The sequence below is a fragment of the Danio rerio genome, chromosome 3, assembly GCF_049306965.1.
Source record: "Danio rerio strain Tuebingen ecotype United States chromosome 3, GRCz12tu, whole genome shotgun sequence".
Classification (NCBI taxonomy): domain Eukaryota; kingdom Metazoa; phylum Chordata; class Actinopteri; order Cypriniformes; family Danionidae; genus Danio; species Danio rerio.
The window spans coordinates 37485663-37502262 of NC_133178.1; the positions used below are offsets into that span (position 1 = coordinate 37485663).

The following is a 16600-nucleotide window of genomic DNA, read 5'->3' on the forward strand; positions in this document are numbered from 1 at the left end:
AAAAAAAATGTGTTTACTTTTAGCACTAATTATGTCATGCCAAGATTATTTGTCACTGCAGCACTATAAGAGAATGATTTAAATAACGCTAGTGTCATTTGTGTTTTCTGGTTGAAGTTCAGCCAATAACATTCAATAACAGGTCCAGTCTTCATCATGATACTGATATATGGTGTTTAGCAACTTGATTTGAAACATGATGGCTGCGTTCGAACCGCCACTGCTCAATAGATATACTGCATTTGAATTTAAATGTACAACTCAGTCGTTAGAAAAGTATGTTCTAAACAGTATGAATGTCAATACTATGAATGGAACTCCGACGTACTAAATCCGCCATTTTGTCATCATCACATGAGCTATTTGCGTCAGTTGCGTTCCTTCACTCCCATTCATGAATTCTCTAACGGTGCTTTCACGGTCATCTGGGTTCTTCTCACATACTGTTTTTTTTTAATTCTATGAATTCGGATATACTTCTCGGCTCACATGCTGTTTTTTATCATACTGTATAGTATGGAAGTATGGAATTTCGGATGCAGCTCTTGACTACTTGAACCCAAGCAGCCCTGATGTTTTGGTCATTTATAAACAGTTGATGTCAAAATTATTAGCCCCCTAGTTTAACAAAGAGAAGATTTTTTTTGCACATTTCTAGTTTTAATAACTCATCTCTAATAACTGATTTATTTAGTCTTTGCCAGGATGGCTGTAAATAATATTTTACAACATATTTTTCAAGACACTTCTATACAGCTTAAAGTGACATTTAAAGGTTTAACTAGGTTAATTAGATAGGCAGTTTAGGGTAATTAGGCAAGTTATTGTATAATGATGGTTTGTTCTGTAGACTATCAAAAAAATAGAATAAAGGGGCTAATAATTTTGACCTCAAAATATATTTAAAAAAAATGCTTTTATTCTAGCCAAAATAAAACAAATAAGACTTTCTCCAGAAAAAAAAACATATATTATCTGTTGCTAGCTGTGGCAGCTCAACCCACAGTGAAGTTGGATTTTTCCATTCCTGTTGCACATATCCTAAACATAAAATGGTTTAATTTTTGTGGAAAGCATAAATTTTTATTATTTTGCAGTGTTATTTAAATTTGATTCAGACTTCAGAGTAGATAAACACAGTCTATTTGCAAATTGCCTTGCATATATTGCAATTGTTTGATGCTTTGGAATATAAACTAAACTACCAACAGGTGGCAGGAAACCTTAGTCCCAATAAGTGTGTCACTAAATAATTTATTCGTAAGATTTAAATAGCCAGTTTGTTTAGGAACAAAGTGACTGTCTTTAAATGCGAGTCATTTTTTAAAACGGTTTATTTTACAAACTATTTCTCTGAGGTGAAGGGATGTTAAAAAACATTGTAAATATGCTGCCTTCTTCATGTTGTCCCAACACAAGTTATAATTTTTTGGTTTGAACACAAAATAACTAAGTGTATTCATTAATTTTCCTTCAGCTTAGTCTCTTTATTCATCTGGGATCGCCACAGCAGAATGAACTGCTAATTTATACATTATATGTTTTACACGCAGGATGCCCTTCCAGCTGCAACCCAGTAGTGGGAAACATCCATGCACACTCATTCAGACACATACACTATAGTCAATTTAGCTTAGTCAATGTACATATACCGCATGTCCTTTGGACTGTGGGGGAAATCGGAGTACCCATGCAAACAGAGGAAGAACAAGCTCACAGAAATGCCAACTGACCCAGCCAGCACTTGAACCAGCAACCTTTTTGCTGTGAGGCAACAGTGCTAGCCACTGAGCCATGGGAACGCCAAAATTATCAAGTTGTCCCCAAAAAACTCAAGAGCTATGCAGAAACAGCTTATTTTAAATAAGAAGTTTCAACAAGCTGAAAATATATATATATATTTTTTTAAGTGTATGTGATTTATGGTTATTAGGGTACATAGTAACAAAGACAAATGATAGGTACAGCAGGAGGATTTGGGGAGGTTTAACACATTTTCTGCTGTAGGTACAGCCATTTTCCTGAATACTAAACTATTGTGAGTACATGTGGTTAATTAATATTCCTCTTTAAACAAAACCGGGCTGCATGGTGGCTCAGTGGTTAGCACTGTCGCCTTACAGCAAGAACGTCCATGTTCAAGTCTTGGCTAGATCAGTTGGCATTTCTGTGTGGAGTTTGCTAGTCCTCCCCATGTTGGCGTGGGTTTCCTCTGGATGCTCTGGTTTCCCACCCACAGTCCAAAGACATATACTATTAGTGAATTGGCTAAACTCAATTGGCCGTAGTGTATAAGTGCACGTGTGAATGTAAGAATGTATGGTTGTTTCCCGGTATTGGGTTGTAGCTGGAAGAACCTCACTGCTTAAACATATACTGGAATAGTTAGCAGTTCATTCCGCTGTGGCGACTCCTCAAAATAAGGGACTAAGCCGAAGGAAAATGAATTAATGAATATAACCAAAACATTACAAAGCTAAAAATAATAATAATGTAACCAGAAGGTGTTGTGGAATGGTTATTTTACTGGTCAATAATTTTTTTGTCAACAGTGTAATAACACATATATTTATGCAAATAGTTTACTGGTTTAATTGCATACAAATATTAAAAAATGGAGTGAGTTATGGTATCAAATGAACAATTTTAGTGCTACATAGTAGTTTATTAGAACTCAAGCTAGATTTTCTTGTTCAGTTGTAATTGTGTAATTTTTCTCTTCAGGTATCAACAGACAAATCACATTTGCAGGAAACTTGTTTGATGGTTTTACTTCAAAACATCACTCTTTGTGTTCTGTTGATGCAGGGACAACATCCTAGTTCTGGATGTGTTTTTTGAAGCTCTGAATTATGAGACCATAGAGCAGAAGAAAGCATATGAGGTGGCGGGTCTACTAGGTAACATAACACACTGTAGCATGAAGGCTTTTATCTTACCTCTCTGTTCTTCTACATCTACATAAATATGTTTATGTTGCAGGTGATATTGGTGGTCAGATGGGCTTGTTTATCGGTGCAAGTATCCTGACTTTACTGGAGCTATTCGATTATGCATATGAGGTACGTCCACATTTACAAACAATAAAGTGCCAATTACACATTATGATATTAGTTATAAATTTTAAAAAAAAGTGTAACTTAGTATTTTTAAACAAGTGTACATTCATTTTAAGCAACACAATACCAGTGGTTCTATTTCTCTCTCTCTCTCTCTCTCTCTCTCTCTATCTATCAATCTATCTATCTATCTATCTATCTATCTATCTGTCTGTCTGTCTGTCTGTCTGTCTGTCTGTCTGTCTGTCTGTCTGTCTGTCTGTCTGTCTGTCTCTGTCTGTCTGTCTGTCTGTCTGTCTGTCTGTCTAGACAGACTTTCTTTTCAAGCCTTATAAACAGCAACTTAAATAATGCTCGCACACTCTTTGCAATGATAGAGAGACTCACAAACCCCCCCAGTCGGATTCCCAGTGAGCTTCTCTCTGAAAGTAAATGTAATGAGTTTGCGCATTTCTTTACTGATAAGATCAATAATATCAGAAAGGCAATCAGCTCATCCAATCAGCCAAATTGTGTCAAAGTAAAACTAGCTCAACCACAACTTAAGAAATCAGACATTATGTCTGATTTCATGGCAATTAACGGTAAAATCTTAAAAGAGATTGTGCAAATTATGAAAACATCAACCTGCAGTCTTGACACGCTCCCCACATCATTCTTCAAAACGGTGTTTACCTGTTTAGAAATGGATCTTCTAAAAGTGGTAAATGCTTCACTTCTATCAGGGATTTTTCCAAACTCACTTAAAACTGCAGTTGTTGAACCCCTCTTGAAGAAGAGCAACCTGGATAACATCCTATTGAGCAATTACAGGCCAATCTCAAATCTTCCTTTCTTTGGCAAAATCATTAAAAAAGTTGTTTTTAACCAGGTTAACAAGTTCTTAAACTTCAGAGGGTGTTTAGACAATTTTCAATCGGGGTTCAGAGCACATCACAGTACAGAGAGCGCTCTTATAAAGATAATCAATGATATACGTCTAAACACAGATTCAGGTAAAATAACAGTGCTGATATTGCTCGATCTCAGTGCTGCATTTGACACTGTCGATCACAGCTTACTTCTGGATAGGCTGGAAAACTGGGTTGGGCTGTCTGGGACAGTCCTCAAATGGTTCAGATCTTACCTTGAAGGGAGAGATTACTATGTCAGTATAGGTGATCATAGGTCGAGGTGGACACCCATGACGTGTGGAGTCCCACAAGGCTCGATTCTGGCACCTCTCCTGTTCAACCTTTACATGCTCCCTCTGAGCCAAATAATGAGAAAGAACCAAATCTCCTACCACAGCTATGCTGATGACACTCAGATCTACCTAGCCTTACTGACTAATGACTACAGCCCCATTGACACCCTCTACCAGTGCATTGATGAAATTAACAATTGGATGTGGCAAAAGTTTCTTCAGTTAAACAAAGAGAAAACTGAAGTCATTGCATTTCGGAAAAGAGACGAGGTTCTCAAGGTAAATGCATACCTTGGCTCTAAAGGTCAAACGACAAAAAATAAGGTCAAGAATCTTGGTGTGACTCTGGAGTCAGATCTGAGTTTCAACAGTCATGTCAAAGCAGTCAGTAAATCAGCATACTATCATCTCAAAAATATTGCAAGAATCAGATGCTTTGTTTCCAGTGAAGACTTAGAGAAACTTGTTCATGCTTTTATCAGCAGCAGGGTGGATTACTGTAATGGCCTCCTCACTGGCCTACCCAAAAAGACAGTCAGACAGTTACAGCTAATCCAGAACGCTGCGGCCAGAATTCTGACCAGAACCAGGAAATCAGAGCACATCACACCGGTCCTCAGGTCTCTACACTGGCTGCCAGTTACATTCAGAATAGATTTTAAAGTATTATTACTGGTCTATAAATCATTAAATGACCTAGGACCTCAATACATTACAGATATGCTCACTGAATACAAACCCAACAGATCACTCAGATCTTTAGGATCATATAAACTAGAAATTCCAAGGGTTCGGTCAAAGCAGGGTGAATCTGCCTTCAGCCACTATGCTCCTCGCTGCTGGAATCAGCTTCAAGAAATGATCAGATGTGCTCCAACATTAGGCACATTCAAATCAAGAATGAAAACACATCTGTTTAGCTGTGCCTTTACTGAATGAGCACTGTGCTACGTCCGACAGATCACACTATTATGTTTTTAATTTTCTTTTTCATTCTTTTATAGCCTATTTTAACTCATTTTAATTTGTTTTTAATAATTTTTATTGTCTGCATTTTATGTTTCTAAACTTGTCTTTTTTTATTCCTGTTTATGTAAAGCACTTTGAATTGCCACTGTGTATGAAATGTGCTATATAAATAAACTTGCCTTGCCTTGCCTTGCCTTATCTATCTATCTATCTATCTATCTATCTATCTATCTATCTATCTATCTATCTATCTATCTATCTATCTATCTATCTATCTATCTATCTATCTATCTATCTATCTATCTATCTATCTATCTATCTATCTATCTATCTATCTATCTATCTATCTATCTATCTATCTATCTATCTATCTATCTATCTATCTATCTATCTATCTATCTATCTATTCTCTCAGAAATAAGAGCTGTCACTGGGGTGATACTTTTTAAAAGGTGCACATTTGTACCTAAAGAGTTCATAATAATACCTCAAGAGTACATATTAGTACCTGAAAAGTACAAAAGTGTACCTCATGAAAATGTTATGTAAAAATATATACTTTTGAAGAACCAATATGGAGACTTTAAGTACAAATGTGTATCTTGTCTGTCTGTCTTAGTCCTTATTTCTGATGATAATCTTAGTATTTATCTGATTTTACTGTCGCAAAAAAAATACACTGGTTGCAGCATCTATACACTACTATTGAATAATTAAAATGTAAGGTTATTATAATTTTATTTGAAATAATTGCTGCTTTTACCCTTCTCCTAGAAACAAATAATACCATGATTTCCAGAAATACACCAAGCATCACACATGTTTTAAGCATTGATAATAATAAAGAAATGTTTCTTGAGCAGCAAATGATTGCTTAAAGATCATGTGACACTGAATTTATTCAGAGTTGCAGGAATAAATTATGTATTTTTTTTTTAATATTAACGAAGAAATCTGGGTGGAAAACATTTTTTAAGTTACAATAATGTTTTAAACAACCCATTTAATGAGTGTACTAGCTCAATAAACTACTAAATAGCTGTTTATTAATAGCTGGAAAGGTGAAAGCTGAGTTTTGGGTGGGATTAGGGGTGTAATATAAAACCATATTTTATAACTACTACAAAAAGCTGTTAGTATCACATTAATAGGTAGGTAAAAAACCATAAATTGCTACAAAACTAATGTGTTAACAAAACCTTATTTTTTAATTGTACTGTAAATATTACATAACAATCCTGATTTTATTATTTTTGCCACTGAATAAATCAAAGTCAAATTAAAGTCAGATGTATTGTCAATTCAACCACAGGTACAGGACATACAAAGAATCAAAACTGCGTTACTCTCAGCCCCAAAAAGTTTTTGCCCCTGATTTCCCCAAATATTTAAACCAAAACTATTGAGAATTAACAAGAAAATATGTTTTATATACAGAAAACAAGGAGCAAAATAACAACGGAAGTAGTTCAGCCAAAATAAAATACAATAAACCAAACTAACTAAATTTGAGTAAACTTGCCTGAAAAATAAATAAGAAAATCAATAAAGAAAACTTACCTCCCAACTAACAACACAGGAGTAATTCAAAATAATAAACTGAGAGCACCAAACCTCTCTACCATGCTCCAAGCCAGACAGGGAGACAGAAAACCAGAAAACCAAAACTTCACATCTGCACCTCACAAAACGCCTCATCAGCAACAAACACTCTTTTTCATCGTTTAAACAAAATTTCCACAAAAAATAATGAGTGGAGAATCGAGAGAGAACGGGGAGCCACTTATTCCATGTTCTCTGAGGTTTTAAATATGGCCGCCGCCAATCCAAGCGCCAATCTTGATCCGCCGTAATCCACTCCACCTGCGAAAAATTAAAAACAAAAGAGAGCAGGAGAGAGAGAGCAAGATAGTAAACGAAAGAGCGAGAGAAAGAAAAACACCACACAGACTACAACGACTCGTAATATCTCTCCACCAAAAACAAGCAAACAAGCTGTTTGTGTGTACCCACCTAACTCAAAACTCAACTTCAGCACATAACTTACTATAAGTTGCCATTTGTTGAGTGTTAATTCTGTATCCAATCTGACACTCAGACACAGACGAGCTGTTCAGTGTCTTAGACGAGACACCATACACACTGTAGTAAACACACTCAGACATGAAAAATGCTAATTTATTCAGAAAAAAATCACACACTCACATAGTTTCCCCCAGACACTGTGACGGCTGTTGAAAACTTCAGTCTGTCTGTCTGTCTCTGGTGTAGAATGAATGACACTCTGATGGAGAGTTTCATCATAATGAGGCTTCATTAATTCTACATTGCTGCTGGTCTCTTTGCTCTGTGGACAGCAGCCAGCACAAGCCCTTACACCACTCATGCCCTTGAGGAAACACACACACACACATTTTACATTCTGTCCTGTTCTGTTGATGGCTTTTTGATGCAAGATAATTTTTAAATACACATATTTCTTACTATTTCCTGAAGCTTAAGCCTCTCTATATTACATTTTTTGGATGCCGTTTAAAAAACACATAAAAATTAAAGAACCACTAAAGCATTTCGCTTCAGTGAAAATGCACGAGATTACAAAATCTAAAAATATGTATTTATTTATTAATAATATATATATATATATATATATATATATATATATATATATATATATATATATATATATATATATATATATATATATATATATATATATATATATATATATATTTTTTTTTTTTTTTTTTTTTTTTTTTTTTTTTTTTTATTAAGCGAGACTCTATCATGTCCAGGGCATGTTAACCCTCATCAGGTCTAGGGCAAACAGACGCCTCCAGTGTCTGGTATTATGACTCATACTAGAGCTCATCAATATTGATTAGGCCAGCTTCACATTTCTTGGTAATTTCCTCTTGGAATTCAGTAATATCCACGTGCTCAGCCTTTACCATAGTACAATTTTAACATTTAAAAAAAGCTGATACTGATAAAAAGCTGATAAAATCACAGTGGAAGAATGTTAATTTTTCTTGTCTTTTTTATTTACAGTTTTAAACCGATAAAAGCTAACTAAAAACAGATAAAAGAAAATTAAAGAGTGATTCACTTACCAAAGAAATCAAGACTAAAAAGATTAAGCTTAATATAAATCTAAAAAAAATATTCTAAACATAAAATTATTGTACAGTTTAAATACAAATTCCTACTGTTTTGTGAGCTGATCTAAAGTGAAGAAAAACCCCTGCAGATCCCTTATAAATGACAAATACAGGCTCAGTTATATTCTAAAGAGAAAAAAAATAATGAACAACATGCAGAGTAACTTACTTATGCCTGAAATATAAGGTACAAGTGTTCATATTAATAGCTTATTAATCATTTACTTACTCATTCTGAATAATCTTAAAATAGCACCAATTGCTCTTAAATAACTGCTTTGTAAGGAATGCAATACTTAATTTATATATTAATTAAAAATTAATTTATGTACTTAATATATATATATTCTGTTTTTATCTTTATTTTAGTACTTATATTAACTAATATGCAAATGTTTGTATGATTTATTTACAACACAGTTTGTAAAATGATATTTTCTGTCCTGTAGTTATGTGAAAGACTTGCTTTGTTCACCAAACAAATGGATCTAATTGGATTTGCACTGTAAACCTTAAATTAAACTTAAAAATCTCTTGTTTTAGGATTTCAGTTAATATACTACAAACATTATTCAGAGTAAAGGTCTACTGATTTTTAATTTTTTAAATTTTTTTTTACAAATTTTTTTAGCTGAAATTGAAAAAAAAAAAAAAGCTCTGATTCGTCTGGCCGAAGAATTAGATGTATTGCTTAACTTAGGGGTGTCCAAACTCAGTCCTGGAGTGTTTCGCTCCAACCCTAATCAAACACACCTGAAGCAGCTAATCAAGCTCTTACTAGATAAACTAGAATCTTCCTGGCAGGTGTGTTGAAGCAAGTTGGAGCTAAACTATGCAGGACACCGGTCCTCCAGGACCGAGTTTGGACACCCCTGGCTTAACCAAAGATGAGCTAACTAATGCGTATTACGTTATAAATAGTCTTCAGTTATCATAAAGTGTTGCCAAGCATCTTTTAAAAAGTTCTGTGGCAAGAAACTGCAAGAAAATGCAAATTGATTGTCATTTTAATATTTTATGAAAGTCGTAAACATGATAAATAGCTTGTGTTTCTGATGTACTACTAAACTTTATCTTCCTATGGTGCAGTAGGTTAAAGCCAACTAGAAAAAAAAAGGATCAAGATAAGGGTCAAAATGGGCAGGCTGCCAAAAAAAACACATCGTTGTGGTCAGTGCCATCTCATGTACAGGCATAAATTTGCCATAGTTGATCAGTCATTTTATGTTCAATGTGTGAAAGAGAAAAACCTGTCATTTCTGAACTATAAAACCATTTAGAGATAAATATTTATTAGAGTTGAAATTGCACTTTACAGCCATGTAAACAGTCGAGCAAAGATCTCAAAAAGTTCTTAGTACTATGAAACAGGCTTTGACATCACCATCAAAAAGTTCTGTTTCGATTTCTGAGCCTTTTAATGCTATTTCATTAGCTCCGACTTCAATTCCTGTCCATTCAACTGAAATTTTAAATGGGTGAAGCGGAGATCACTTGTGCTTTGCCAACATGAGCATCTGTCAAGCCAGTTTGGACCTGAAAACAAGACCAAAATGATTTTCCCGATCACAATTGCCAATCTCAATCCCTATGCGATTTCCTGATCCTGGGATCCCCCTGTGGTTAGTGACCTGGGCTGCTACCCATGTCGCTGATTTGATTAGCACAGCACTGGCAGAGCTACAAAGCTGAACTCAGGCCAGAAGTTTGAGACCTGTTTTGGCAGTGAATGAGATGGTGGTTTGTGATGTGTGCTGGCAGGTGGTGAAGGAGAGACTGCTGGACCTGCTGAACCGAGAGGAGGAGGAAGAGAGTCATGGAGAGGATGTGGTAAAAAAGCTTGCCTGCTAAGCTAAATCATTTAGGCCTTGTTCACAATTTATATTACGATGTGTTTTTGTCGATCTAATCACAAGTGGACAACTTTAGTTACAGGTGTGAATGGGGTGTGAAACGTTCTAACCTTCACTTTCAATTACATACAGGATTAGTTGAAAACACGTTTGACAGGATTGCTTTAATAGTGTGATTGCACATGTGAAAAATAAATACATAATGTATGAAGAGTTCAGATGCAAAAACCTCTAAGAGCCATCTAGAATTTCCATAGATATAGAAGGCAGAGAATAATGCTCCTTTTATGTTGAGTTGAGACCATGCAAAGGACCTATTCTTTGCCATAAAAGTGAAATTACTGAACCAACAAACAGCCTGATAAAAATGTTCATTTTAGAAGAAAATTTCAGATGATATTTAGAGGTTTTTGCATCTGAACTCTTCATATGTGACCACCCTCTTTGAATGGTTTCACTTGATTGAATGAGCTGATAGATATGGGCCAGTATTACTACTGTGACGGTTATGTTTAGGCTGAAAAGTGGTAAACGTTAATAAAATACAATTAATGGGAAATTTAATGATTAATATAAATACTTCTTGTTGGCTGTTTCTCAATATCAAGTACACAAAGTTCGGACTTGCGCCCTTGGGAGTTCAGACTTGCCAAGTTCAGACTTGGAAGAACGAACTCTCGAGGACGCAAAGACACAAGTCGGGTACTTTTTCAAATGGAACGGCAGTATACTTATATATAACTTATAACTTCACTTACCTCACCATGGATTCATCGGTTTCACTGTACATTAACAATAAAATGATTTAATTATATAAAGCACGACCCTGTAGATAATATTATATTGATATTATAAATCTACATTTTTGATTTAAGAAAATATACACATAAATCCATATAAATGTGAAGTAAAATTAGTTATTATAAACAGACACGTGTCTTTGATTTTCAGATTAAAAAACTACAATGGTAATTATGCAAGTATATACACAATAAGAAATGAAGGCATGCACGATAAGAAATAAAGATTACGTCAAACAATTTGGTAAACAAAGACAAACCTCGTACAACACGGTAACATAATTAAAGACAAATATAAAAGGTAACAAAATAATACTGCCAAAATAATACACCTGTGAAAAAATAATAGATTTATAAGACAAAAAAACTGTCCGTTAGATCTTCACAAAACAAATTAAATATAATGTTTTAACATCCGAGATGGACTGGCCGAAGTAAAGCTGCTCTCGGCGAGGGAGGTGTTGACGGAGCTGAAAGTCGAAGTCCGCATAAGCTGAGGCAAGTTGTCTAAGATGCGCTATCTTTGTGTATAAACTGCTGATTTGAGTTTAAAACTTATTACATTCTTGCCCGAAAAACTGTTAAAACTTTATTTTGTGATACAGTAAAGGAGTATTTTTATAACCGTGCATGTTTTTTCCACCACCATTAACGTTTGCTGCATTAGCTGCAATGCATTCTGGGATACCTGAGCTTTGCAAGTTCGCACAAGTCACCTCTCGATGCAGCCTTGGCAAAAGGGGTAGAGCAAGTACACATGCAGGAATTTTATCTGTACTTGGCAAGATGTGAACTTTGAATTGGAACGGTACTTTGGTGACGGTTGATGATGTTTCACGAGGACACAAGAACGCAAGTACAGTCAAGAACACATATTAAGAAACAGCCCTTAACTTCCAGCCACATCCGTATGTGATTTATAGCTAAAATAAACAGAAATAAATATCGCTGGATTATTTGGTTTGGAATTGGATGTTTTGTGAGATAATTTACATTCTTTGCAATTATTTTGCGTATAAATTAAGAATTTTGCAGGATTGCAAAAAATTACGACTTTTTGATGATTTTGCGTTGGATTCAGCAATCTCAAAATCGTGAACAAATAAAGGGTCTGAGTAGTACCTGAATGCAGCCTTTATGATGCAAGCTTTCAGAGATTACAATGTCAGACACTATGCACTCAGTGGAGCTAGTGACATCATTGTGAGGGGTAGGGTTAGGAGTGGGGTTACATAGGTGAGCCCATTAAAAAGCATTGCATGCAGCTCAAATTGCACCTCGCTGAGTCTGCAGCCATACCCCTCTCCAGAATTTGCCAGGGGCATGAATTTTTTCAGGCTTCACTGTACATTTTAAAACAGAAAAACAAAAGTGTCTAAGTCAAATAGGAGTTAATAAAAAATAAAATAAATCATTTATACCCAATTTCATTAGCCAATGCATGAACTTTAATAAAGCATTTTAATTGTTTTGGTAATTTGAATTTGATTTTTATTTTTTGTAAACTATGAAAATAGCATAAGCCTTTCGCAGTATTACAGATAAGAGAAATCCATCAACTGCCCAATGCTTCATCAAAGACGTTGATGAAAGTGGACATAAGTAGCACATTTAAAAGTCAGATGGGAACGGTAATGTGTCTCTTTGGTCCACTTGTGATCGTATCAATGAAAATGTATCTTAATAACATGGCCTTATTTAGATATCAGGAAAGGCTATGGTAGACTGATAACTAGGCCCACACACAATCTGCACAGATATCCGCTGATTTTTAGCCTGTTATTGAGTCTATGTATTTATTTGTGTTAATGTAATAAATTGATATTTATTTAGATTTTAAATTAATTTTGCTAATATTATTGTAATATAATGATAGTAATAATAAAATGTTCATATGATTTATTTACAATACAGTTTGTAAAGTAATATTTTCTGTCTTTTAGTAGATATATTACATGAGAGACTTGCTTTGTTTACCAAATAGTGGATCTCATTGCATTTGCACTTTAAAGATTTAATAAAACTTAAAAATGTATAATTTTTATTTCTTATTTTAAGCTTATAGTCATATTTTAAAATCATTCAACATAAATCCACAGATTTTTTTTTTTTTTTTTACAAAATTCTCAGCAGAAAAAGCAAAAAATGTCAGCAGGTTCTGTCTGGCCTTACTAATAACATGTGTGTTATTTCTCTTAGAGTACCTGTGATCCAGTAGTGAACCATTCAGAATCGATAAGCCACACTGTCAGTGTTCCCCTTCAGACAACACTGGGCACCCTAGAGGAGATCGCCTGCTGAGTGCCCTAACCCTCCATGCCACCAGGGGGAACAGAGACACTCCATTTCAATGGGAGAAGAACAGAGTAAAGAGAGCCTGTTTTTCTAGACATGTCATCATTTGGCACAGACATGCAAACTAGAAGCCAAGAAGCTTCTTGAGGAACACAAGGACCCCAAAATTTTCTCACAAACACCATCTGTTTGTTCTGGACTTGCGAAGGAAAGCAGACGCTTGTGGACCTGTCAGGACGGTCAGTTGTAAACATGAGACACAAAACACAAAAACACAAGAATAAGAGGAACTGCAAAATGCACATGGCCTCAACGTGCTCTCGCATTCGTTCTTTATCTCTCTACCCCAGCCACTGTTTTGAAGTCTACTGCCAAAACACTGTAAATTATTAACGGAGAAAATGTTGTGAAACTGTTCTAACTGTGCATGTGTCAGTTTCATGCGTTACAATATGCTTTTCTCGGACATGTCATCAACTTATGGAGACAGATTTGTCTTCTCGTGCTGTTCTTTGCTATGTGTTTCCGCATCTCAATTGGCTGCTTGATGTATCAGCGATGCATCATAAACCCGAGAGCCCCTTTCTTTCCTTCCTTGCCTTTTATTTTTGTCGATCCATCATAGAAAAACTGAATGGGTCACAGTATAATTGAAGCCATTATGAGCCCATTGAGGCTGAGTATGGTTCTTATACATGCTTTCTGGTTCTCTTTTGGAAAAACGTTGAACAAAGGAAGTATGAAAAAAAAAGAGTTTTTCTCGCTTTACAGGATTATGGTGTTACAGTTAGCAGTTCTCATTTTGTCAAATGTAAAAGGTGTTCATTTGTCGATATTAGAAAGCTGCTGTGATCTTTTAATTTAGAGTTGATTGATGGGATTTTGCGAGCATGAAAAGGTGGAAGGTGGTTTATTGTGTGAGTTCGGTTTCTATACGGTTGTCTTTGTCTCATTTCATCATTTACGAGCTCTTAATCTGTGCTGCGGTTTGTAACACTGTAATTGCCATATGTTATCTAATATTTACTATGTTCCCACAATGTTCTTTGAGGATGGATGATTGACAGTTCAAAGGTGTGATTTTGTGTTTACCGCTCTCAATCTAAATATAAGGTCACTCTTGCAAAGCCTCAACTGACCCGTTCATTCTTCAACATTTACAGTGTTTCAGCCAAGAATCATTATCTAAAGTGAATCTCTTCTCGCACAATGTGCTTTGCCTGAAAGTGATGAAAAGAGGGTCAGATTTGGGTGACTAGAGTGAGCTTGATTGCATTCATTAGTTTAACTTGCTTCAATGTTCAATCTAAGAATATTGAACGTTGAAAAGTCATTTCGTTAAATGAAAAAGAAAGAATTAGAGTACTTGTGTTGAAACTGCAGGTGAAGCTTTTGAACAAATTGTACTGGGACATAAAATCCTAGGCCTGGGTGATCATCGAAAAGTAATCGAAATTGACATTTAGAACCTATAATCGATCAAATTTTTGCAGGACGATTTTTTAAATTATATTCCCTATGTGTCACATGACCCTGCTAAGTTAAAGGCTGTGGCTGATTTCTACTCCTGCAGCCCCTTTGCAGCGTTATGATCACCAGTCAAGTAGGACGATGGACTCATTCTTGAGCCTTAAGGTCACACTGTAGTCCGAAATGTTTGTGTGTGTTTTTTTCGTAGTCATATGCAAAAAATTTGTCATGTAAACAAACCTTGCACACTTAGTCCGATGTGTATTAATAATCCATTATGAGAAAACACAAAACATTTTGAGTCAGTTTAAGTCAGTGATACGTTCTCCTCTCTTCTCCAAAGTAGAAACCGAAAGAGGAACAGGCATATTATGTTCATCCAATACAGAGGAAGGAGAGTTCAGCTCATTATCAAAGAGCTGCGCAGGATTATCCCAAACTTTATTTCAGGAAATCAGTAAAATTTTGATACATTGCTTGTAATACTTCACACGTTCACATACATAAACAGACTGGTATATTATATGACATTATAATAGATGTTGGCCACGTTGACGTATCGAAGCAACAGACCAAAAGCAGACCATGCTTTCTATTATAATGTCTATGGGAAGTACGTCAAATGTATGGAGAGACACTGCCAGTCACTGAATTCAGCATATAGGGTTTCTCAGCTTTCCACCACATTCTGTCTTTATTTTATGCACTGTGTTTGGCATCTGTGGTTATCTGTAGCTCAAATGATGGCATTCTATATTCTGTAACTGTCAAAACTCAGATGCGAAAAAAAGTTAGATTTTTTTATGATGGACGAAAGTTTTGAGGACAGTGTGTCAGTACAATCCACACAACCTGAAGTCGAATAAATTTTTTAACGTGCGAAAAGTACGGACGAAAATTTCAGATTCAGTGTGCAATAACCTTTACTTTGCACTACATTGATGATGAGTGGAAGCTGCACCAGAGATGCCTTGAGACGGCAAATAAAACTTGTCAGTGAACTATTGTCAGTGAAATGTAATAAATGAATAAAATAATCATTTATTAATCGTAATCGAGTTAAAATGTTCAATTGATGATTGATGTTAAAATTGATTTTAGGCCAAATTGGCCAGACATCTGCTGACAAGCCCAAACAATCTCTCGGCAATTCATAAATTTTTGATTAAGCAATTGAATTCGTATGAATTCGTCCGATTTCATTCGTACAATTTAGTACAATTTGCTCATCCCCAATGATGGTTGGTTTTAGGGGTGGGGTTTTATGCTACACCTCCTTTTTTAAATCATACATTTGTGTACGGCTGACTTAACCACTAAACTGACAAAACGTAAAATATACTTATGATTCCTTGTGAAATCTGGCTGGACTAACTTCTGGAATCTATGTATAAATCAGTAAAAGGTATTTAATTTGGTTGAATACATCCAGGTGTTCACACATGACCCAGGGCACCCTTGTTCAATCAGATTTGAACTTGCAGTTGTTATGCACTTATTTGTCAAAATTACCCATGCTATGATATTTTTGTTGCAGGATCATTAATCATTATTTTCATGCCTCTCTTTTGGGGCTGCAGTATTAAGAAGCGTGGTTTGCACCTACATCGTAATGTGACAATGCAACGGTTATTAAACATTAATATTAAGAGTGGAAATTATAATTTTGCCAGAGGGAATAGATTATTAAAGATGTGCTATGGGTTGTTTGTGGCATGTGAGAAAGCTGTGTGACTGTTAACACAGACACATGTCTTATTCTATCAAAATAGTAGGAAAACTGCAGACTGGACAATTTCCTGAGTTG

At 35.3% G+C, this 16600-nt stretch overlaps 1 protein-coding gene across 10 annotated transcripts in view; it reads left to right on the top strand.

Moving 5' to 3' along the window:
- Nucleotides 1-14457, top strand: part of asic2 (acid-sensing (proton-gated) ion channel 2) — an 814368-nt gene extending 799911 nt beyond the window's left edge. For 9 of the 10 annotated variants that reach the window (XM_068216458.2, XM_073938667.1, XM_073938689.1 and 6 more), the window contains 4 exons: nt 2809-2900; nt 2983-3062; nt 10137-10205; nt 13228-14457. In XM_068216458.2, coding sequence (XP_068072559.1) covers nt 2809-2900; nt 2983-3062; nt 10137-10205; nt 13228-13329 — 343 coding nt within the window. In that variant the 3' untranslated portion in view covers nt 13330-14457. 10 annotated transcript variants of the gene reach the window in all.
- Nucleotides 14458-16600: the final 2143 nt, after the last annotated feature.